The sequence below is a fragment of the Heloderma suspectum genome, chromosome 14 (genome assembly GCF_057233095.1).
Source record: "Heloderma suspectum isolate Gila_16-S chromosome 14, 16-S_ref, whole genome shotgun sequence".
In the NCBI taxonomy this organism is placed as follows: domain Eukaryota; kingdom Metazoa; phylum Chordata; class Lepidosauria; order Squamata; family Helodermatidae; genus Heloderma; species Heloderma suspectum.
In genome coordinates this window covers 22,776,553-22,800,431 of record NC_139471.1, presented here as the reverse complement: position 1 = coordinate 22,800,431, position 23,879 = coordinate 22,776,553, and the positions used below count along the sequence as shown (strand labels likewise).

Here is a 23,879-nt window from a genome sequence, read left to right as displayed (position 1 = left end):
TCTCTCCGTTCCCCCCTCTCTGGCGAGGAGAGCATTCAGGCGTCTCCTGGGCTGTACCCGCGTGCCTTTTCAGACATGGCTCTTTTGCAATTTATTCACACATGCCACTTTGAACATCGGAACACTGGAAGCCGCCTTATCCCAAACGGACCCTTAGTCCATCCAGCCCGGTACTGCCGACACTGACCGGCAGCAGTGGCTCTCCAGGGCTTCGGGCAGGAGTTCTTCCAGCACTAACCACCAGAACGTTACACGTGTCTGTACCCAAACACTGGACATGGGTGCACAACAGGTGTTCACCTCATCACCGTATGTGTCGCCGCAAGGCTGAATATTCCCCCCCTTTTCAAAACAGTATTTGCCCTCCTCCCTCCAAGAACTCCAAAAGGCAGCCTGAACACTCTGGAGGGCTTCCACAGCCCGCCCTTTTCAGGTTTCGCCAGCCAGGAGTCACCAAGTTTCGAATCTACCTTTCAAGTCATCAGGACTAGGGCCTTGATTTTATTTTATTTCTAATGAGAGCTGAAATTCTCAGACTGCTATATTTGGGGACCAATATCCATTTTCTTTTGCCAAGACAGTCTCAGGGATGTGCACGATGGATCGCGCCATAAAGTGAACATAGGAAGCTGCCTTATCCTGAGTCAGACGGTGGGTCCATCTAGCCCAGTACTGCTGACACCTACTGGCAGCAGTTGCTCCCTAGGGTTTCAGGCAGGATTCTTCCCCAGTCCTCCCTGGAGATGCCGGGGCCTGCTGCATGCAAAGCAGGGGCTCCACCACGGAGCGCGGCATCTCCCCGAGACGGTGGAGAGCCCATGGCACAACCCGCCTGCCCTCCCTCGGGCGCCGCGGTGTCTGGGCAGCCCTGAAGCGCCTCCTTCCGCGGTGTTGCAGAGGAGGCCCAGTCCAGAGATAAGACCTGGCTGCAGACTGCAATCCGCTCGGTGCCTGCGCTCGGCGTCCGCCTCCACACCGTGCGCGCCACCAGCCCACCACAGCCCGGCAAGATGAGAGCGCGCTTCCCACCCATCACCTTGGCCTCTTGGCAGCCGCAGCCGAGGGCCCGCTCGGTAACCCGATCGCTCGTCGGGCGCAAGGGCCTGGCCAGGGCTGCTCTGCAGAGCCGGTTCTAGGGAAGTAACACGAGAAGACGGGAGGCCGGCGATGGATAATCACGCTGATTGAACCCGACATCCAAATTGGCCGGCGAGAGAGAGGGGAAGTCGTTTCGGAGGCAGCCCGAGCTGCTGCTGTTGCAAGCAGAAAGCATTAGGCTGGCGACAACAAGAGGGAAATGGAGAACCGCCAGCCGTCAAACTTCCCTCGAGGCTTCTCAGAGGGGCGCATGAATCCAGAGACACGCCACTGGTCCAGCCAGCCGAGCCCGATGTGTTCTGGCTCGCAGAGGCTCTCCCACATCCCAGCCCTGCTCCCATCTTCCAGATGGACATCTCAGACCCTGGATTTTCTGTGCGGGCTTATCTTAGCACTGCCACCTTTTGGCGCAAAGGCCTCCCCCCAGCCCAGTAGCTCGCAAAACCATTTTTTAAAAAACACAACTAAAATACATTCCCTTGCATGTAAAAGGACACCATTGGGGTAGGTTCCGAGTCCCTCCTTTGCACGCTTGTAGTTGTGGAGCTGCTCCAGAATATCTCACCAAAGACTGCGAAGTTCTTGGGGGCGGGGTGTTTTTTTTATATACTTCCCCTCCACTGCCTCACTCCCCACTCTTACCTACCGAATCAGAAAAATTCTGTCTTCAACCACCCCCACCAAAAGGTTTCGTAAACAGCGCAAGTTTGCATGCAATTCTTTGTTGTATTTATATTCTAACTCTCCCCCAAGGAACTCAAGGTGGCTTCTCTGCTGTCCCTGCCATTTTATCCTCACAACAACCCTGGGAAGTAGGTTAGGCTGAGAGTCAGTGACTGGCCCAAAGTCACCAGTGAGTTTCATGGCGTAATGGTTCAGTGCTGGATTAAGATGTGAATTTCACAGAGCAAATATTTTGAGCGTTCGTTTCAAGGGTGCAGCCGTAATGGAGCTGTCTGCCTTCCTCCCCCAGAGCGATAGCATCTTGTCCATCCTGCCTGGTTGGTGCTGGGGCACCGAACGCCCAACGAGCCAGCTTCCTCAGCCCCGCAATCTAACCCAGGCCATTTCACACATATTCTGGGATAGGTTGTTGGGGTTTTTTAGGTATATTCCAAAGGGTGTTTTCAAGTGTGCATCTACAAATGTAAAAATGCATATGCAACGAAGAAGTGTTTACAGACAGGTACGCCACACAGGTTCATTCACTGGCTGAAGAGCAGGCGCTGGCTGCAATTCCCTCAACTCTGCAACACCTGGTGGCAAAACTGGGTTTGCCTCTGTGTAACATACAAAGAAACTTTTTATAAACATGGAAAATGTGGGATTCCAAACCCAAATCTAGGAAGTGTTGTACACAATCCCCTTTCCCAACTACGGTATGCAGCACAGTTGAGTTTGTGTGATGTAAGCAACATCCAGACAATTAATCTGGTTCCTCCACGCCCCTTACATTCGCACTGGCTCCTCTCATGGTCTCGCTGGAGGCAAGGAAAGACGAAACAATCCTATGCCTGCTGCTATCATCCAGGAGCCAATTAAAGAAATGTTAACTAGTTTATCATATGAGTTTGGGTTGATTCGTTGATGGATGGATCCATTTAAAATCTGAATATGGGTAAAAACAATTATTTCTTAAGCATGAAGCATAATTTATTTGTTTCGGGTGATGTATGTATAAGTCATAGCATCTTTTTCCTCTTCCCTCCCTATTCCGTTTTCCTTGTGTGTTGTCTCTTTTTAGATTGTAAGCCTGCAGGCAGGGACCGACTTCTTTTACTGATTATTAGTAAGCCACTTTGGGAGAATTTTTAGCTAAGGAGCAGGATAAAAATACTCTAAATAAATAAATAAAGAGAAGAGGCATAGGTGATGAATGCTATCTGCAGCTTTTGTAAGCACCTATTTCATAAGCAGTTTTCATATACACCTAATATCTTTTAGCTGATTAAACATGCATAGGATTGCACCTTTAGACAGAAAAAAGGCCTACAACAGCATGGCTGATTGGGGCATGCTGGGAGTTGTAGGCTTTTTTTCTGTCTAAACACACATAGGATTGTGCTCTAAAATGTTTTCAATTTATTATTTTGCATAACTGATTATAAACATTGCAACCTGGCTAGGGACCAGTAGCAAATGTTTCAGTGTGGGGTGTGTGCTGGAATTCTGCAACAGGGCAGGAAAATCCCAGAACCTGGCACAGAATCCTGCTTCCTACAAAATCTGAATCCTCAGTGCTTTTCGCTTTCCTGGATGGAAAAAAAGAAACTTCAAAATGCACAGGCAATGCCAGGCAAACCCTAAAGAGGTCGGTGGGGTGACTGAGTAGGGATTCCCAGTAGTATCATGGCTTCAGCATCAAATGTACTTGATTTGCAGAATTTTGACCCTCTCATTTGAAAGGCAGAGAGGATGCTGAGCTTGGCCAGTCTTCACAAACACCTCATGTTAAGTCTGTCAGCCTTCAAAATGATGCACTTTGAAAGCCTGGATAACTTTATTCCTGTACAATCTTTTTTTTTACAAAGGTATTGATACATAGGCCTAAATGCGTTCAACTGGGCAAAGTAATAACACCAAAATGTCACCCCCACCCCCACCTCCATTTCAGGATTCAAGCTTGTTGCCCAAATTCAAGCTACAAGAACCATTTGGCTTTCTGGCAGGTCCCATTGCTGTAGAAGTCACTCAATTCACTTCGTATTTAGCTGTTTGTCAAAGATGTCTTCTACGCAGACTGTGAGCTGCCTCAGAACTCTGTATCTTTGAGCTAGGAGAAATACTTAAGCTGTGAAAACACACAAATACACCCCCCCACACCTTGGACTTCTGAGATGGACCCAGCCACACTGGCATGGGTAGATGCTTCTGGATTTACTACCGAAAATAACTGGAGTTTGGAGAAGTTCTGCAGTTTACTTCCTCTGGAGCGGATTCTCTCCCACGTGCAAACGGAGACGCGAGAGAAGATGCGAGCATTCAAAAGGCCAGGAAGCGGCCCTCTAGAGGGAGCCAATGAAGTCCAGTCCAAGACAGTCGGGTCTTCTGCCTCGCTGGCTTTATAAGCTCGTGCAAGAGGACGGCGTTGCCTGCACCCCAGAATCATCTCTTTGACTTCCAGGCGGCTCTGGAGTACGGGGCAGTCCGTTTTTTGTCAGGCGGCTTGAAGTAGGTGTAAGGTGCCGCTGGTGGGAGCTCAGCGTCCGGGTTCTCGGCCATCATTTTCAGCTTGGCTTCGATGGCTTTGATCTTTGTACTAACGCTGTGGAGGAGACAACAGATGTTTGCTTTGGACTGCAATCCATCCTGGCCCCCCAATTTAAAATTAAAAACTGATCCGTGCAGGGGCCCAGACGCAAAGAACTGCATAACGACCACTGAGCACCCAAGGCAGCTTCAGAGCTGTGTTTCTTGAAGAGCCAACCTTCCCACACCACGTGAGAAGCAGCCTCTGAAACCAAGGGAAATTTCAAAAGCGGGCAGCAATATGGGCGCTGGGGGGCTCTCCTGTTCAGATTTTTAAAAAGCAAAAAAAGGCACTCCACCTGGAACAGAATACTGTTGCCGGTCTATTGATGGGTACAGGTCGTTCAGAATACATGATGCCAAATTAATTAATTAATTAATTAATTTTATTAATCGCCCATCTGGCCAGTCACCCAGCCACTCTGGGCAATGTACAACAATAAAAGCAGTTCATACAATAAAATCCAACATTAAAAACATCACATTTTTAAAATTACCCTAGCCCACCCAATGCCTGCCTGAACAACCATGTTTTCAATGCGTGGTGGAAGCTCTTTAAAGAGGGGGCATGGCGGAGTTCCCTAGGGAGGGAGTTCCACAGAGTGGGGGCCACCACAGAGAAGGCCCTCTCCCTCATCCCCACCAGTCTAGCTGTCCTGGCTGATGGGACAGAGAGAAGGCCATCCGAGGCTGATCTTGTTGAGCAGCCTGTCTGGTGTTGCTGGAGGCACTCCTTGAGATAGGCTGGGCCGGAAACGTATAGGGTTTTAAAGGTCAAAACCAACACCTTGAATTTGGCCCGGAAAACAGCTGGTAGCCAGTGCAACTCCTTCAGCACTGGAGTGATGTGATCTTGCCGGCGGCTGCCTTTAATCAGGCAGACCGCCGCGTTCTGCACCAGCTACAGCTTCCGAACAATCTTCAAGGGTAACCCCACGTAGAGCGCATTACAGTAGTCTAGACGAGAGGAGACCAGGGCATGTACTACCGATGGGAGCAGATGGTCGGGAAGGCAGGGGCGCAGCCGCCGTATCAGATGGAATTGGTACAGTGCTGTCCGGCTCACAGCTGACACCTGAGCCTCCATGGACAGCTGGGAGTCTAAGATGACCCCCACGCTGTGGACCTGGTTTTTCAAGGGTAGCCGTACCCCATTCACCACCAGGTCAACATCCCCCAACCTTCTCTTGTCTAAACATCTCCCAGTTGGTTCCCAGTTTGTTTCCAGGCTGAGTTCAAGGTGCTAGTTTTGACTTTTTGAAGCCTAGTGGTTCCCAATCACGGGACCTGATGTTGTTGGAGTACAACACCCATCATCCCCAGTCAGTATGGCCAATGGTCATAAGAATAGAAGAAGAGCCCTGCTGGATCAGACTAAGGGTCCATTTAGTCCAGCATTCTGTTCACACAGTGGCCAACCAGCTGCCCCCAGGAAACCCACAAGCAGGACAGGAGAGCAAGAGCAGCCAAGCTCACCTGCATCTGTGAGGTCAGAAGCCTCCATGTGGCCAAAAGCCCTGATCACGCAGATGCTTCTGACCCTTTGCAGATGGTCCTGCTCAACACAGAAAGGCTTTCTGCAGAGTCTGTGTGCCCAGGCACAGGGCTGGCATGGACATCCCTCACAACGTAAGAGCATAAGGTGAGCCCTGCTAGATCAGACCAAAGGCCTATCTAGTCCAGCATACTGTCCCCAGAGTGGAAGCTGTAGTCCAACAATATCTGGGCATCCAATTCTGGGCACGCTAGTGAAGCCCTGTTCGATGTTCGTTCCTTTAAAGCAGGGGTGGGCAACATGTAGCTGCATGCAGCCCTCGCTGCCCCCTGGGACGGGCCCCCACTGGCAAGCTGCAAAAACATTGCCGGTTTTCTACAAAAAAATCAGCAGTAAACCACTAAGGAAGACTAAAGCAAGTGAGATTTGGTTCTTTTAGGCTTCTGCAGCAGTCTGCTACTGCTATGGAATCCTAAAATGGACAAATCTCTCTGGAAAACAAGTGAGATTTGGATGCTTTAGGCTTCCTTAGCAGTTTGTTGCAGATTTTTGGTAGAAAACTGGGATTTTTTTTCAGCACCCTGCAGAATACAGGGTGCCCCAGGAAAGGGGAAGGGTTGGGGGACCCCTTGAAGTTGCCCACCCCTGCTTTACACTGCAATCTTATGCATGTTAACTAGGAAGTAAATTCCCTGGCGTACAATGGAGCTCACTCCCTATTAAGTGTAGGTTTCCAGGTCTAGGGAGGCAAGTTTGTCATTGAAAAGGAGCGGGGCCTTTACTGTGGTGGCTCAGGACTGTGGAATCTGCTCCCCCAAGAACCCTGTGTGTTGTTCCCCGGCCTCCTTTCATAGGCAGGTGAAAACACTTTTATTCCATCGGGTGTTTCAAGATTAGTGGGGATTCTCACTCTTTCAATGTCATTTTATATTCTGAGGGTTAGTTTAGCTGTATTGTCGTCGCCATTGTCGTCCCTCCCCCCCCCCCCCATTTTGGACTGATTCTGTTTGTATTTAATTACTTAAAAACCACCTCATGAAGAGTTTTCTGTTGAAAGACAGCTGAGAAATATTGTAAATATAATAAAATAAAAACCCCACCGTGATCTCGCAAACTCTAAAGCAACCCCTTTGGATGCCTCTTGCACGTATGACTTTCGGTGTCAGGTAAAGTTTGCAAAGTTGGAAACCCAGGATCGAATCTCTGGTCAGCCTACACAGCTTGCTCCCTCTCAGACTGACTCACCCTGCGCAGGGCTGCTGTGAGGACGAGGAGAGAGAAATTCAAGGACCTGAGACCAAAGGCACTGGAGTAAAGCTGGGATACTTCACTCCAACGTCCATAGGCCTGGATCCAAAGAGGTGGACCCAGGAGGGTTTTCTGATTCTTTCCCCCACCTCACTGAACAACTGCCCCAGGCCCAACACAGTGCCACATCACAAATGGCTTCCGAAAAGCCCCTTAATTTTACAAGCGGTTGGCCAGGCTGCGGTTTGGGAAACACAAGTTCCCGATGTTGCCCTCTTTAACACTAGGACTCAAGGTTTCCCAATGAAATTGACTGGAGGGGAGTTCGGAACCAGGGCCGGTGTCAAGGGTCGGCCTGGTCGGGCACCTGCCGAGGGCCCACACCCCAGCAGGGGCCCACTGATCAAAGTCTTCTGGAGTTGCTCCTCCTCTTCTGCTTTGCAACCCGCTTGTTCCCTGCCTCTCGCTCTGGCCCAGACAAGGGTGGTGGTGAGAAGGAGGAGGAGCAGGAGATGCCTTGGCCCGCTTGCTCCCTGGCTCTCTGCCCGCCAAGCAAGCAAGTGGGGGCAAGGAGGAGGAGGCGCACGAGCAGCTGGGGACACTGGTGGTGAGAAATTAGACTCACTGAGGGAGGGGGCTCATGGAGGGTGGGTTGCCCAAGGGCCCTCAAAGACCTGGAGCTGGTACTGTTCGGGACCAAGCCCCCCCTCCAATCCCACCAAAAGAACTTCTTCAAACAAGACTTAATTAACTGATGGAACTCACTGCCACTAGGTGCAGTGATGATCACTAGCTTAGATAGCTTTAGAAGGGGATTAGACACATTCAGGAAGGGGCTCAATGGAACTTCCAAGTTCAGAAGCAGTCTACCGTTCCAGAGCAATAGCGGGAGAAGGTGCTTGGTGTCATGAGCCACTTATGGGTTTCCTGGAGGCATCTGGTTAGCTGCTCTGGAGAACAAGATGCTGGATGAGACGGACCAGCGGGGCTCTCGTCACATTCTCACAAGGGGGTGTCTCCAGCTGAGGTCAAGGGACATCCCTCTTCCCCACAGCCCCTTCTGGCCACACGCGACATGCAAGCGGTCTTACCTCAGGTTGGACTGGGCCGGTTCCGTGCTGGACGAGGGCTCCAGGCTGATGGGAAGGATCTTTTCATTCTTATTCTGATCATATCTCTGGGAGGCGGTTGGGAGAGAAAGAGCAAAAATTATTTCAGCGAAGGGAAGACAGAAAGGCCTGGCCCCTGAAGAAGCAAAGGGCAGCAGCCGCTTCTGGGCAGGGACTGAGCCACACTCCTCCTGCTCTGCTCTGCAGCGGCGGGGAGTGCGCAGATTCACCAGCTCTGCTCACCTTGACCTGGGCGTGGGCCCACCGCACCACCAGCTTCTTGGAGAGGGCCAGTTTGCCATTGAGGCGCTGGATCGCTTGCTCGGCTTCCTGCAGGAGAAAACACACCAACTGACTCTCTTGCCAAGGGGCCGCCAGAACCACAACACCAGAAGACTCCCAGGCAACTCTGAGCTTTTAGGAAGTTCATGGGGAAGTGTCAGATTTTTGTTTCGTTTCCAAAAGCGCCTGTGATACGGAAGGGATAATGGATGCCCTCTTTGCAACGTGAACTGCGGAATGCCCCAAGCTTTGCTTCCCCCTGCCTGGAGAGGGGGGCGAGGCCTGGGGAAGAAGTTGGAGAGCCAGATAGAGAAACTCCATGGGCCATATCTGGCCTGAGGACCAGAGGTTTCCCATGCCTGCCATATATGGACAGAGCTTGGAGCACTGGAACAGTAGGCAGACCAAGAACAAAATGGCCAACGCACGTTCTCCCCAAGGTGCTGCAATGCCCATTTACACCACCCCAAATTGGAGGTTGGCAAGGGGACAAGAGTCACTTCTCCCAAGGCAGCACTCTGCTGAAAGGAAGTCCAACAACGATAGGTATGGCTTAGGGGCAAGATATATTATTATACAACGAAGCTCCACGGAATCTTAGCTCCCTGGAGGAAGCAGAGAAAGTAACAGATTTCCATGAAAACTGTTCATGATCCAGTTTTATCCATGATCTCCATGATCCAGGTTTATCTGCCTCCAGCATTTGTTTACAGCAGCAACCCAGGTTCAGGGCAGATAACGGCTCCTTGCCACATTCAATCCGACAACCTCCCCATAAGCCAGGTCTTTATTAGATGCATTTTACAGATGGCAGAACTGAGGCCATCAGGCAGGGATTTGCCAGAGGCCACCTGGCACCATCATTAGAGCTCTAACGGAGGACACAAAAGCAGAGGGAGGTGAGCATCCAAAGTAGGTCACAAAAAAGAGAAACAGGCTCTCAGGATGCAAAATAGTTTAACAAAAAGCCCAATGCGTTTCAGCCCATTCCTTATTTTGAGGCCTTCTCCAGGGGGTAGAGAAAAATGTTTGCAGAGTTTCTCGCTGCTGAAGGATTGTCTCTGGTAAGTACTGTTTCTCGCAGTAGGGCATTTACACTGGATAGCGTAGACTAGAGACACTACTGCAGCAGGTAAAATGCTTCAAAATGTATGCCTACTGGTTGGAAGGATTTTCAAATTCTGTGACTTTGGAGGTGTACCTGCAAAAGGTGCAGTATCCACATGGGTGAGGGCCCCTAAGCATGGAGCACCTGGTAAAACATTGGGTAAACTTCTATATGCTTAAATTCACTCTATCAGAAAATTTCTAATATTCCTGGTTCTTTTGAAGGAGCCCAATGTTTTTTCTTGGCAGCCTGAGATGTACTGTATTATATGCCAATGTCTTTGTATGCCTCCTTGCAAAATGTTGGTGATATAATCAAATGTCAAGGTGCAGTTGTTCTGGTCTGGAGATGTTATTATGTTAACACCTAACAGTTCAGTCCGTGGTCCTTTTTCTGCCTTTTTAAAGCCCTGTGTTATTATAGACTTACGTTATCATCCTCCATTAGGTACACAAAGTGCATGATTCCTGTCTGAAATCTGATCTGTTGGAGCAGTTTCACTTGAGCAGTAGACACTGTTCATATGGGAGATTATTCCACCCATGTATTTCAGCTTCACATGATGGTTAGGGTTCAGCCTCAGGTTAGGGTTAGTAAGGCCTGGGTCCCTGTGCAGGAACAGGGGCCTAAGTAAAGCCGAGATGCACCTGACAGGCTGAGTGGTCCACCAGCACAGCTTGCCAACTGTCTTAACAGTACACTGTGTGGATGGGGAGATACTTCAGTTTCATGCAAGTGTTAGGGCTAAGCCTCAGGTTAGGGTTCAGTCGCCAGTCGAACAATACAGGAGACAATCCTTTTGCTGTGAGTAACTCTGCAGACATTTTTCTCTACCCTCTGAAGAAGGCCTCAGAATAAGGGACAGGCTGAAATGTGTTGGGCTTTTTGTTAATGAACTATTTTGCATATAATACATTTCTCTTCTCTGTGATGATCTAAAGGAGGACAGCAGCCAGGATGGTGAGGGGGTCTGGAAACTATGCAAAACTGCTGAAAGAGCTGACTACACAGAAAATTAAGGGGAGACACGGAGGCAGTCCTCAAATATTGCAAGAGTTGTCATGCGGAAGATGGAGCACTTGTTTTCTGCTGCTTCAAAGTGCAGGAAACAGATTTCGGATAAACCTTGGGAGAAACTTCCAAATTGTGAGGATTGTGAGGGCTGTTCAGCAGTGGAACAGCACCTCTGCCTCTGGAGCTGGTGGGTGCTTTGCACCTTGGAGAGCTCCTTTAGAGTTCTGACGGATCCTGATAGGAACCCGGAGCAGATTCACTGCCCCACTGACATCGAAGGCACCAGCCTCCACTGGTTGGAGGGATTTAAACAGAGGCTGGATGGACACCTGACAGGGATGTTGTAGCTGCATCCTGCACTGAGCAGGGGGCTGGACTAGGTGACATCCAAGGTCCCTTCCAACTCTATGATTCTAAAGCTGTGGAATTCAGTGGACCGGCAACCCTCTATCCTGCAGGATCAAGATCAAGGAAAGAACTTCCATGCCCTTGAAATTCACTTCCACATGACACAGTGACGGCCACCAATTTGGATGGCTTTAAAAGGGGGTTAGACAAATTCCTGGAGGAGAAGGTGAACCACGGCTACTAGTCCTGATGGTTCTATGCTACCTCCCGTCTCACAGGCAGTAAGCCTATGTACAGCAGTTGCTGGGGAACATGGGCGGGAGGGTGCTGTTGCCCTCATGTGGTGTTTGTGGGTTTCCCGTGGGCAGCTGGTTGGCCGCTGCGTGGACAGAATGCTGGACAAGATGGGCCCTTGGTCTGATCCAGCCTCAGGGCTCTTCTTCTGTGCTTAACTTTGAGGAGGGGCCGTGGCTCAGTGGTGGAGCACTGGCTTTGCATGCAGAAGGTTCCCCGGCATCTCCAAACTGGGTTGGGAAAGAGCCCTGTTGGAAACTCAGCTGCCAACTGGAAACTCATCTCCCCCGTGAAAGGTGACCCTCAACCTACCTGCTTGGTCTCGAAGTTCACAAAGCAGTAGCCTCTGGGCTGCCCCTCCAACGCGCCCGACTTGTGGAAAAGGAAGTCAAACTGCTTCACCTTGCCAAACTTCTGGAGAAGCTTGAGGAGGTGGTACCTGGGAGAAGAAAAAGGAGAAGGGGTCCAAATGAAGGCCTTTGCTGACAAGCGAGAAGAAACAGGCAAACTGCCCAAGTGGCTCCCACGTCACTGCTTGTGATGAAAAGAAAGCAAGCTGAGCCCACATCAGAAGCAAAGAAAAAGGGAAGGAAGGAGCTGAACATGCTTCCTGCTAAAAGGCTCTCCAAAATCTGTGATGGTGACCAGCTGATCGGCAGAAGGCTGTCACCAGGGGGCCAAGGGACTCCAAGCCCAGGCCTGAGGCAGCCATGAAAGCCAAGACCACCACGGACTCTTAGGGTGGGAACCACACATAGGTCAGGACATGGCCATGGCCACATTTCAGTGGCCACTCCAGATTGCCAGCAAGACGGTGACCTCACGGTCACACAGGTGCCGGCCAGATCGCTCTCCAGAGTCCAATACGAGCGAGAACATTCCAGGAACTGAAGCAATCTCCTGGGCTAGGCTGCTGCGGACACATTCCTGGAACAGGAGGAAGATGGGGGCCAACTCGATTTACCCCAGCTAAAGGAGCTGTTAACGAACTGGCAGAGGAAAGCCCTCCTTAGGCGTATGCGACAACAGTTCCCTTTGCATGTTCGTTCTCTTTCTATGGCCCAAGGAAGATACTCAGCCACTGAGATACACCATACGGCTTTGGCTTATTTACTTTTGAAAGTCATCATCAAGATTTATTAGCTATTGTTAGAAGTACAAAAACAATCCTCCTCCCACCCCACCACCAGCACTATCTTCTCTGTCTTGGCAAACGGCAACTGTTTCCCTTAGGCCTTCGGATCATCCGGTCCTTGAACCGGAAATGCTGTGCCCCTTGCCAAGAGGAACACGACTAGATTTCCTTTGGCAACCCCCAGCAGAGCGCCTAATTCTAGGACCTGTTTGCACAGCTGTTGTGCAACAGCCTTGATTTCATCAGAATTCAACGTGCATCTTTTCCCGTGGCATCTCCACGGAGCCCAGCTGGGAAGCAACGGAGCCTCAGTCGTTGAGCTTAAATAGCGTGCTGGATTTTGCAGGGGGGGGGGGGAATGTTAAATTGCACCAATTTAGAGTGCAGCGTGATGAGCACATTAACCCCAAGGGTCTGCCACTGCAGTGTTCATACGTGGGCAGAGTTAGCAATGCCCTGTTCTGACACCCAGTTCACTGGGCTCTCTCACACTGGCTGCACCGTTCCATTACTGTGCAAGAAGGCAATCGTTGCGAGAGAGTGGGAGCGAACTCTAAAAACAACAGCCTCACAAGGAAAGTAAGAGGCAGGGTACCAAGCCTGGCACATACAAGGGGCTATGCTGGAATTCTAAAAAAGGACATTGTAGAGTTGGAGAAAGTGCAGAAAAGGGCAACTAAAAGGATCAAGGGGCTGGAGCAACTCCCCTATGAGAAAAGGTTATGACAGACTGCTAAGCTTAGAGAAAAGGCAAGTGAGGGGAGACATGATAGAGGCATACAACATTATGCATGATGTGGAGAAAGTGGACAGGGAGACATTTTTCTCCCTCTGTCATAATAGTAGAACCCAACGGGGTCAACCCCATGAAGCTGATTGCTGGGAGATTCTGGACAGATCAAAGGAAGGGCTTCTTCATGCAGTGCAGAATTAAACTATGGAACTCAGTTCCACAAGATGTAGTGGTGGCCACCCGTTTGGATGGCTTTAAAAAGGGACTGGATAAATTCATGGAGGAGGATAAGGCAATCAATGGCTACTAGTCCTGATGGCTCTACGCTACCTCCAGTATCAGAGGCGGTATGCCTATATACACAAATTGCTGGGGAACATGGGAGGGAAGGTGCTGTTGCACTCATGTCCTGCTTGTGGGTTTCCCATGGGCAGCTTGTTGGCCACTGTGGGAACAGAATACTGGACTAGGTAAACTTTTGGTTTGATCCAGGATGGCTCTTCCTATGTTCTTAATCGGGGCCTAACCAAGGCACAAGGAGAGGCTGCAGATCTGTCACACCAAAGCAAAACCAAAATTGTACAGAAATGACCTTCCAATCCTGCTTCATGATCACGGCTTGGCTTTTACTATCTTTTAATACTTGCATTGCATTTGGGTTTTACCTAGCCAGCTGCCTTGAAGGCCCCTGGACCAGTTCAAATACTAGATAATCCAAGGCTGCAATCCCAGTATACACACTTATGTGGGAGTAACCCCATTAAATTTAATGGTGCTTACTTCTCGGTAGACATGCATAGAAATGTGCTGTAAGTCAACCTTCCCAATTGTGGCATCCTCCAGATGTGTTCAAGTGGCTGGGAACGATGGCAGTCACAGTCCAACACATCTGGAGGGCACCAGCTTGGGGAAGGCTGCCGGAAGTACATAAATAATTTGCCTTCTTGGCCACAGCCTGCAAATATGGGCTGCTATCTTCCCAGAGAGGCCGGTGAGTAAACTGAAGTGTTCTCTACACCCAAAGCCTTGACAGGAGATTCCGGGCGGAGAAAAATTCTCCACACGCAGTGTGCCACCCACTGCGAGAAGATGTGGCAGTGGCCCCCACTCCGGGGCTTTCAAAAGGCCTGGAGGAGAGAAGCAAGAGCTCTCTACGCAACTTCCAGTTGTGGCCCTGCTGGAGAGCTTCCTGGTGGCTCTTGATTGGCTACTGGACTAGTTTAGTCTGACACAGCTGCAGGGCTCTGCTCAAGTTCTTAGGCTAGCTAAATGAAGCCGCCAAACTGTGGTGGACATACTTCAGGCTTGCGGAATCCGCTTTGTTTTTTACTGGAGTCCCGAGAGCTGCCAACCAGAGCTTGGTGCAAAAGACATGCCCTTAGAATGAAAGAATTCTGAACCGAGGACTTTGTTTTCAGTACCAGGACTGAATGGAGCTCACAGTCCTTTTATGCAAAACACTCCTGGTTGCCCCTCAAGCTTTCTTCATTGCAGCAACACAACTTGTGTTAGGAGGAGGGGAGTAATTTGGTTGCTTTTACTGTTAAACAGTTGAGAGTCAGAAATCCTTGGCAATCTACTGCAAAACACCAGAGACCTACCAGTAGATCTAAATCTACCTTTTGCTCATCCCTGACTTAAGCCTTCCTCAACCTGACACCCTCCAGATGTGTTGGGCTACAAGTCCCACTGTCCCCAGCACATCTGGAAGGCACCGCGTTGGGGAAAGCTGGGCTACACTACCCAAACCTGCCTGAAAATTGAGATCAGTTATGGACGCCCTGCTTATACAGCTGCCAGTAGGGGAAGTTAGGTTGGGGGGGATGGGGGGGGGCTTTTTGGTGGCGGTCCCCTACCTATGGAACTCCCTGCCCAGGGCGATACAATTAAGCACCCTCCCTGTTGTCTTTTAGGCTGGCTCTAAAAACGTGTTGTTATCGCCGTTGTTTTTAAATCAGTCTGCTTTTCCATGAAGAAGGGTTAGGGTTAGATTTGTATTTGTTCTCAGTGGCCCTGGGTTTTTTAGATCTTTTAACAGAACGGCTGGCTGAAATGAAGAGATTTTATTTTACTGTTTTCCTGCTCATGATTGTATTTCTGTTTATTATGTTTAATATTTAAATTGATTTTATTATATGCTGCCTTGAAAAAATGTATTTTGAAAGATGGCATATACATCTATATAATAGTAATAACAACAACAGCAACAAAAATAAAGTTTCTCAGGGGCTGGCTGTCTCTGAATATCAGGTGGAGAGCAACGGCAGGGAAGGGGCACTGGCCTCCTGAATTCCCAGAGGCATCTGGCCTGTCACTGTGGGGAAAAGGGTGCTGGACATAATGGGACTTGCAGTCTGATCCAGCTGCAGCACTTTGCTGAATTTCTTATTAGCCTAGATCGTTAGAAATGAAACCTCCATGTTCAGAAGCACTCTACTTTGATGCACCAGACGCTGTGTGCATCAAACTGAAGAAGCCTCTCATCTTTTATGTCCTGCTGCTTGGCCGCTGTGGATGCTGGATTTCATGCACCTTTAGACTGATCTATCAGTGTTCTGGTTATGTTGACAGAGAAACCAGTTTTGTAATGTTTTGGGCTCTCCATGTGCCTTTTCCCACCATGGCGCTGCCTGCTATAATGCTAAATGTGCTTTCTCTGGAACTCTTGCGGGAAAGAGAAAAACTACCTTCTCTGGCAAATCTATTATGCTGTGTAGATTACCCAAATGGCAGCTGCTCAGTTCAGCATCCTGAAACCATGACCACACACAACCTGGGAGTTGATCATTAATATAGAGACAAGTAATTGGCATGAAACCTTAACTTTTAAACGTTTTCTATTTTAGCATGTTATATTTGGGGTGTTTAATTTTTGTGAATTGCCCAGACAGCTTTGGCTATTGGGCAGGATAGAAATGTTGTAAATAAATACACTTGCTAAAGTCGTAAGGAGACAGATTCCTAGAGGCTGTTTGCAAATGTTACTCTGGATTCACCACCAAGTCTCAGTCTGTCTCTCCTCCACTTCCAATATTTTTGATTGCTATTTCCAAGGAATTATTAAAGAGGCCCAGAAAGAGTTTACGAGCAACAGGAGAACTCCATTATGAAGTGGGAACAGGAAGGCAGGCTGCTGGAAACGACAGAGCCATCCTGATGGGGTACCTGGAATGATGCGCTACGAGGCAGGGGAAGGGGAGGGTCACATCTCTGCCATGGGCTGCAGCCAGGCCTCATTTCTACTTCCTGTCATCCGAAGCAATTGTAGGACAACCCGTCCAAGTCCCATTTCCTTTTCCGCCAGCTTTCCTCCTGGCACCCTAAGAGCTATTCAAACGGCAAGCCAGGGCTTCCTCTGAACAATGCCGTCCCAAGGATACGGGAATGGTCCCGGCCACATGCTAAAGCCATTACGGCTGGGAATCTTGCCCTGGTGGGAGTCAGCAAGCTCAGGTTTGAGCCGTTTTTTGCGGAGTGAGGTTGTTCAGGTGGGTCTTAAAGCAAGATGCAGATAGCTGAGGCCTGGCGCCTTTTGAGGTCCCCCCTTCCCTACCCAAAGGAGTGGCACCTGAAGGCACATCTTAGCCACACAAAACTGTTTTTATGGCACTATCATGGACTGTGACAAAGACTCCTTGAGGATGGGTAAACTAAGGCACGCTGAGACAGATGCAATTGCTGACAATTGCAACAATACCAGAGTTAGAATCCACTGCAGAAGGCAAGGCAGCATCTTCAGGGCAGAGGTGGGCAGAAGGAACATTGGGATGTACTGGTACAGTCTTGTAAATAAGCCCACACAAGTTACTAGCCAGCAACATTTTTTTTAGTAGCCTGCTGTGGGCCGCAGAGAAGGGATAGCATGGCTCTTTCTACCAGACCCTGGGGAACATGGGCAGGAGGGTTGCACTCAAGTCCTGCTTGTGGGCTTCCCAGTGGCATGTGGTCGGCCACTGGGGGAACAGAATCCTGTCATAGCTAGGACTTTGCTCTGATCCAGCATGGCTCTTATATTCTTATGACAGAGAGCTCCACTTCGATGCTAAGCACAGCAGAAGGCTCAATCCCTCCTCCACCAGTCCTCACTCGCCTGCATGCAATTTCTGGTCGCCTTGGGCAACCAGGTGAGTACTTAAATACAAGGCTATACTGTCAGATCTCTGGGTTGTTTGTGGTATATTGGCAATGGTTGCTGCCTCCTAATCATTTAACAATAGAATCGACAAAAAGGTGTCCCTACTCCCCAAAAACCAGGCTGCTGAAAACCTTTTAAGATCATGTTATTTTAGTCCCTGTGGCACTGATGGTGGATTTTATTTATATGTCTTTGATTTATTCATTTATTTAAAAATGTATAGGCCACCTTTAAAAGTGAAAACAATTCCAAGGTGACTTCCAATAGTCAACATGAAATACAAGTGACAATAGACTTCAGACAAAACAATTATTTTAAAAGAAATAATAATAATAATAATAATAATAATAATAATAATATTTTTGAAAGCAACATATAAACTATTATGGTCAGCTAACTAGGAAAGCTGCGCTTCCTGCCATATAATTTGGCTGAGAATCTTTTATGGAACTTGGATTTCAATGACTTCCCTCAAATACAGGAGGTAACATATGTCATCAGGACTGGTAACCATTAATAGCCTTGTCACCATCGTGTCTCTGACCTATAAACACCCTACTGACAACCACGTCACTCTCGACAGCAAAGGGCTGGATGTGCCTGATCTTGTCTGATCTCGGAACCTAAGGAGGGTCAGCCCTCGGTAGTACTTGGATGAGAGACCGCCTGGGAATCAGGCTTCCTGCATTGAGCAGGGGGTTGGACCCAATGGTCTTGTAGGCCCCTTCCCACCCTATGATTCTATGATTCTCTCAAAAATACGAATGCTTTCTATCATCTGTGGTACTTTTTAATGGGCAGCATGGTTTATGTGGTCTTCATTGTTTGCCCTTGCGACAACCTCGTGAGGTAGGTCACACTATCCCTGTTTTTACAAATGGGCAACAGATGAAAATATTCAGGCATTTAGAAAAAAAGCAAGTGGTCGATTCCCTCTGGGACTGTACCACTACAGGAGGCAGGTTGAGGTGAAAAGTACCCGTCACACCACCCCCACCCCCACAGAGAAAGCTAAAGCATAAGGAAAAGATGAGGTCTGAAACATTTTCTCTAAAGTGCTAGCTTTCAACATGTGGGTAGGGCTTGATGGTGAAGGTGTACTACTACATCCTGGGATGATGGCAAACGTTTTAGATGGCTTTAAAGGGAGATTAAATCAGGCTCAGTAAGCACATTAGGAATTTTGAGCTAATGCTGTGGGTTCTCTCACTAAATGGCTGCTATGCGGGGAGCTTACCCAAATAAAATGGCTGCCATGGTGGGCATGGCCATCCAAAAACTCTCCTTTCCCAGAAGGCAAACTGGTGAGACTAAAAGGAAAGTAACTTGCCCATGAAACCAAGTACAAGGCAGAGGTGGGCTCTGAGGTCCAAAACACAAAACTGCTCACTAAATTCAAATAAAGATGGTGCTGCAGGACAGCCCTTCACTTTGCAGCAGGCCAGCCTCCCAGTTTAAAGAATAATAATCATTTTACAGATCTTATGACATCAAATAAAAATCAGGAGGGGCAGGAGCCTGGTTGGAGCCAAGAGAACTGGCTAGTGGGCACCACCCTGGAGACCCCAGGATTACACACATGCCTGGAAGGTAAGTCTCTCAATAGCTGCAACAGCAAGACAGTAAAGTGAAGCCTTCAGGTTTGGGGACAGTCAACTTCTGAACACCGCTTCCTGGATACCAAGAGCAGGCGGAGACCTGCTGCCTGGCTCCTGAGTTCAGGATCCTACAAATGCCTCAAAGCGTCAGGGTTTACAAAAAACAACAACAGCCCTATCTCCAATACCTAGATGCCAGAATCCAATTTTTAGGCATAAGAAGGTCAAGAGGCTTCCCCGTGATGGGCAATTTGCGAAGGAGCTGGGAGGCCGAGCCCTGCAGATCCATCCCACCTGCCAAACATACAAAACAAGCCAGAATGCCTATGTTTTGACAGAGTACAGAATCTCAAAATTCCTGGGTGGAAGTCAAACAAGCCAGAGAGTCTTTTTCTCCTCGTGCCATTCCTGGGCTTTTAATTCCCCCAAACTTCAGCAAGCCAAACCTCCTCAAAAGGCCCGGACAGCCTGTCAGCTGAGCAGTGCTTGCAATTACCCGCCACCAAGAAGCTGCAGAAATATCAACACTAGGCAAAAAAATGGTAATTAATGCAAAACCAAGAAGAGGCCAGTCAGTGCAGTGCTGAATGAGTTGCCTGAAGAGGGCATTACATTAATGATGGACTCCACTTAGAGGCGCGATTAGGATGCTGCCCGGCTGAAAGGAGCAGCACTTGGAACAAAAAACTCAAAGCACTTGCCGAAACACAAGAACTGGGCAAAAATTGCTTCCACAGCTGAGAGGCACACAATATCCGGGAGATAAAGCGAGAACAGCCACTTGGAATGCATAAATCTGAGATTGTTTTGTAAAGCTGGGGGTTGTGGGGGGAGGAAAGACGGCCGCCAGAACCCCGGACCAGCGCATCTAATATCTCTCCAAGCAATCAAGCTCTCCTCCCTTGGTGTTTAATTGCCCCACTTCAACTTGCTCAAACGCGTTAGCACGCAATTTAAACGTGCTAATCATTTGGAGGCCAAGGGAATGTCAAACGCACACACTTAACGTTTGCTGCCACCAGAAAACGGGTCCGGGGCTCACGCAGCTGCAGTTATTAGAGACACTTCATAGAAAGCCCTGAACAGTTTGGGCCGACGGCGCTCCCAAGGCCGCCCTCAGGCACCAGGCCCCGTCCACAATCACAAAGACCACCCAAGGGCAGCCCCGTTATTCAGGCACTGGGCGAACGGAGGCATGGGCAAAAGCATTCCAACCACTGCAGTAGATAAGGATCAAAAATGAAACTGGAGGATACCAGAAGCCAAACTACAGATGGGAGAGAGCCCTTGCAAATAGGAAGTCAGGTGGCAGTGGCAGCTTCAGTGGCCCAGGAAAGGTGTCTGGTATAGAACTAGCTTGAAAGAAGAAGAGGGAACCTGTCTGACTCCCTTCACTCCCTAGATCTTAACGCCTAGATAGTCTTTTTTGAGGGAGACACACAGGAAAGAGAGATTGCACTGATTTGTCCAACCCTGGCACATCATTTGTGCTAATTAAAAACTCAAAGAGCAGCAGAAAGTAACAATCATGTGTTGTTCTCCTTTCTTGGAAGACCATCTTCCCTTCCATCCCACCACTCAGGGCTCCATTCCCCAGTTCCTCCCATCATTATCCCTCACTCACTCCGTGATCTTGGGGTCCAGGTTTCCGATCCAGAGGCGATGCCCGTCCTGCAGGGCCCCCTCAGACAGGATGGATGCATTCTCCAGGCGCAGGCTCTGCGTGGGAGGCACCGCGGCCGCCATCCGCACCTGCGGGAGGGCCGGGCAAGAAGACAATGAAGAGAGGTTGGAGGGGGTGGAAGGAGGTTGGAACTGAAGAAGGGAAGGGCTGCCCCACGAGATAACCGAGCATCACCCTGCTTTGTTCTTGCTGCGAGCAACAGCTTGGCTTCTGCATCCATGCCCCCTGCCAAGGTTTAGCCCCCAAACACAGCAGTGGAATGCACTAGCATAGCACAGAGGCAAAGACAAGCATGGTATGTATCTAAAAGGGCATGAGATATATTTATTTAATTAATTAATTTTTATAACGCCCAATAGCCAAAGCTCTCTGAGTGGTTCACAAAATGAAAACCATGAAAATACAATATAAAATATAATAGATTAAAACTACAGAATAGAAATACAACCAGAGTAAAAACCTAGCAGCGATGCAGATAATTAAAGCACAATAGCAGATTTAAAGACAGCAGAGCTAAGAAACTGGAATGCTAAAAATGCCTAGGAAAATAAAAAGGCGCCAGGCAAACCTCTCTAGGCAGTTTGTTTGACAACGAACAATTATATTATTATTACTGGTAGTACATTTAAATCCCACCTTTTCTTCTTGCATGGAACCCTCTTCTTGCATGGAACCCTCTTCTTGCATGGAACCCAAGGCGGCTTACATAGTCCTTTTCCTCTCCACTTTATCCTCAAAATAACCCTGTGAGGTAGATTTGGCTGAGAGTCAGTGACTGGCCCAAACTCACCCAGTGAGCTTCATGGTTGACTGGGGGCTAGAACCCAGGTCTCCCAAGTCCCAGCCCAACATACTAACTGCTACACCACAGTGGCTCTGGTGATGTAGCTTCTTGCTGAAGCGAGGCAGTTTGGAGTCTGGTAGCACCTGTATGGGAGAGCCCATGTTCTCCACTTTGATTTATTGGCTGTGACCTCACTAGAATTAGACTTTGGCAAGCCCCTGTCCTCTCACTCATAGCCCACCACCTCCCCCCAGCCTCGGACTAGGGAGACCCAGGTTCAAATCCCTATCAAGCCATGAAGCTCATTGGGGGACCTTTGGCCAGTCACCATCTCTCAGCCTAGCCTACCTCACAAGGGTGTCATGAGGCTACAATGGGAAGGAGAGAACCATGTTAAACTCCTTCAAGAAAAGGTGGGATATAAATATAATGACACATAATTCATACATACAAACCCTCCCCATTGTCAATATTTAGACAGTAATGTCATCAGGGCAGGAACCCATCTTGTCTTGCTTATGAGACTCTGTAAACTCAACATACATTATAGAGTGCTGCCAAATAATCTCTTATTATTAATATAATTCTCATATTAATATTATTACTGCGGCATCCTAGCAGTGTACACAGTGCTGGTATGCCACTAAAACTGTGCATTGCTTCAGCTGGATCGTACCCCCCTGAAATGAACTACATAATCAGCACATACTAAATAATGACTATAAATATGTAGGCAATATGTATCCTCTGCTTTTCAGCTGAGATTCACTCCGCTAAGCAACTGCTAACATATATTGTTGTGGCAGCCATGCGGAGTTCAATCTCAGCTGAAATGTGAGGCAATGCCGCCACCACCCTCCCTAAAAAAAGATTACGTTTGAGGCTTTTTTCCCTAAAAAGGCACATAAGAGGGGTTTTTCTCCCTCATAATGCTAGAACCCCAGGTCATCCCATGAACAGGCTGGAGGTCAGATAAAAGGAAAGACTTCTTCACAGAGTACAGGGTTAAACTATGGAATTGGCTACAACGAGATATACTGATGACTGACAACTTGGATGGCTTTAAAGGGGTTTTGATAAATTCATAAAGGATAAGGCTATCAATGGCTACTAGTCCTGATGGCTAGATGCTACCCAGTCTCACAGGCAGTATGCCTATGTACACCAGTTGCTGGGGAACATGAGCAGGAGGGTGCTGTTGTGCTCATGTCCTGCCTCTGGGCTTCCCACTGGGGCAGCTGGCTGGCCACTGTGAGAACAGAATCCTGGCCTAGATAGGCCTTTGCTCTGACACAGTTTGGACCCTCTTATGTCCTTATGTTTTAATTTTTTCATATGCTGCTGTAGTTTTTTTTTTAATATTTACAATTACCAGTGTATGTTTTTGTCAGATTCTGTGGGTCTGCCCGAGAGCCCGCCAGCTGAAGGTAAGCAAATACATTTAACAAACAAAAACAAGGAAGCAAAGGGAAAAAGCCCTGTCACAAAAACTACCACATAAGGATAGGACAGGGATCCACATGGGAGAAAAACCTGTTCGGGAATTTTATCATGATCATGACTCTTGTTTCTGGTATTTTACGGTTGCTCTACATATGCAGTTCATCTAGCCCTTCTGCTTACTAATCAATTGGGTTTCTTCTTTTTAATGGCATGTTTACACTGCTTTACTCTACTGAGTGTGTGCGGGGGAGTTCTTCCCTAAGTTTTGCTTTTTCTCATACAAAATAACAAAAAGACATGCCGTGTACAGGAGAGGGGCTGCAGCCAAGGGTGCCTGTGCGTGCATGCGTGAGCGGTTGTTGTAGTTGTTGTTTTGCCCCTCCTGGCCGGCTTCTTCTGTCCTCTTTCTGCAGCTGGTGACTCAGTTCCAGCTTCCAAGGCCGGGAGGCGACTTTCTAGAAGAGTCCAGTGGACGTGGAAAGATTAATTTGTTGTTGTTCAGTCGTGTCCGACTCTTCGTGACCCCATGGACCATAGCACGCCAGGCCTTCCTGTCCTGCTCTCTCTCCCGGGGTGTGCTCAAGTTCATATTCATAGCATCGGTGATGCTATCTAGCCATCTCATCCCCTGCCGTCCCCTTCTCCTTTTGCCTTCAGTCTTTCCCAGCATCAGGGTCTTTTCCAGAGAGTTTTCTCTTCGCATTAGGTGACCGAAATATTTGAGCTTCAGCTTCAGTATGTGATTAAATTCAGTATCTGATTAAAGATTAATTAGCCTTCCACAACCCGGCGCCCACCAACAGGGCTGGACTACAGCGCCCAGTATCCCCGGGCAGCATATGCTGGCTGGGGGTGATGGGAGCTGTAGTCCAGCGCGTCTGGGCCACCGGCTTCCTCTCACCCTAAGCCTGCCTCGCCAGGTTGTTGTGAAGATGAGAACGAAACCACGTGTAAGGGGGGGGAGAAAGCAAGAGCGGCCTCTGAGCATGTGCAGAACGCCCCCCCCCCGCGTCTGTCCCGGCCGCCCCAAAGCCTCGCCTCCCACCCAGACTCACCGGCATCCCCTCAGCGCGCCGCTCTCCCGTTCCCGTCTCCCTCTCGTGTGACGTCACTGGCCCGCGC

General features: G+C 48.9%; 1 protein-coding gene across 1 annotated transcript; it reads right to left on the bottom strand.

The window, feature by feature from the left end:
- Positions 1–1,835: 1,835 nt before the first annotated feature.
- RBM18 (RNA binding motif protein 18) lies at positions 1,836–23,861 on the bottom strand. Its single transcript, XM_084821378.1, has 6 exons — positions 23,813–23,861; positions 20,471–20,598; positions 11,558–11,684; positions 8,443–8,529; positions 8,182–8,267; positions 1,836–4,363 (listed from the first exon to the last, which is right to left on the bottom strand). The coding sequence occupies exons 1-6, from the start codon at positions 23,816–23,818 to the stop codon at positions 4,204–4,206; spliced, it is 594 nt and encodes a 197-aa protein (XP_084677504.1). The 5' UTR covers positions 23,819–23,861; the 3' UTR covers positions 1,836–4,203.
- Positions 23,862–23,879: the final 18 nt, after the last annotated feature.

Bases quoted from the DNA above. Each gene is read 5' to 3' on its own strand.
- RBM18 (XM_084821378.1), bottom strand. The intron at 11,685-20,470 runs GTGAGTGAGGGA...TTCTTCTCCCAG, and splicing joins CTGGACCCCAAGATCACGGA to GTACCACCTCCTCAAGCTTC. The intron at 8,530-11,557 runs GTAGGTTGAGGG...TTTCTCCTGCAG, and splicing joins TGAACTTCGAGACCAAGCAG to GAAGCCGAGCAAGCGATCCA.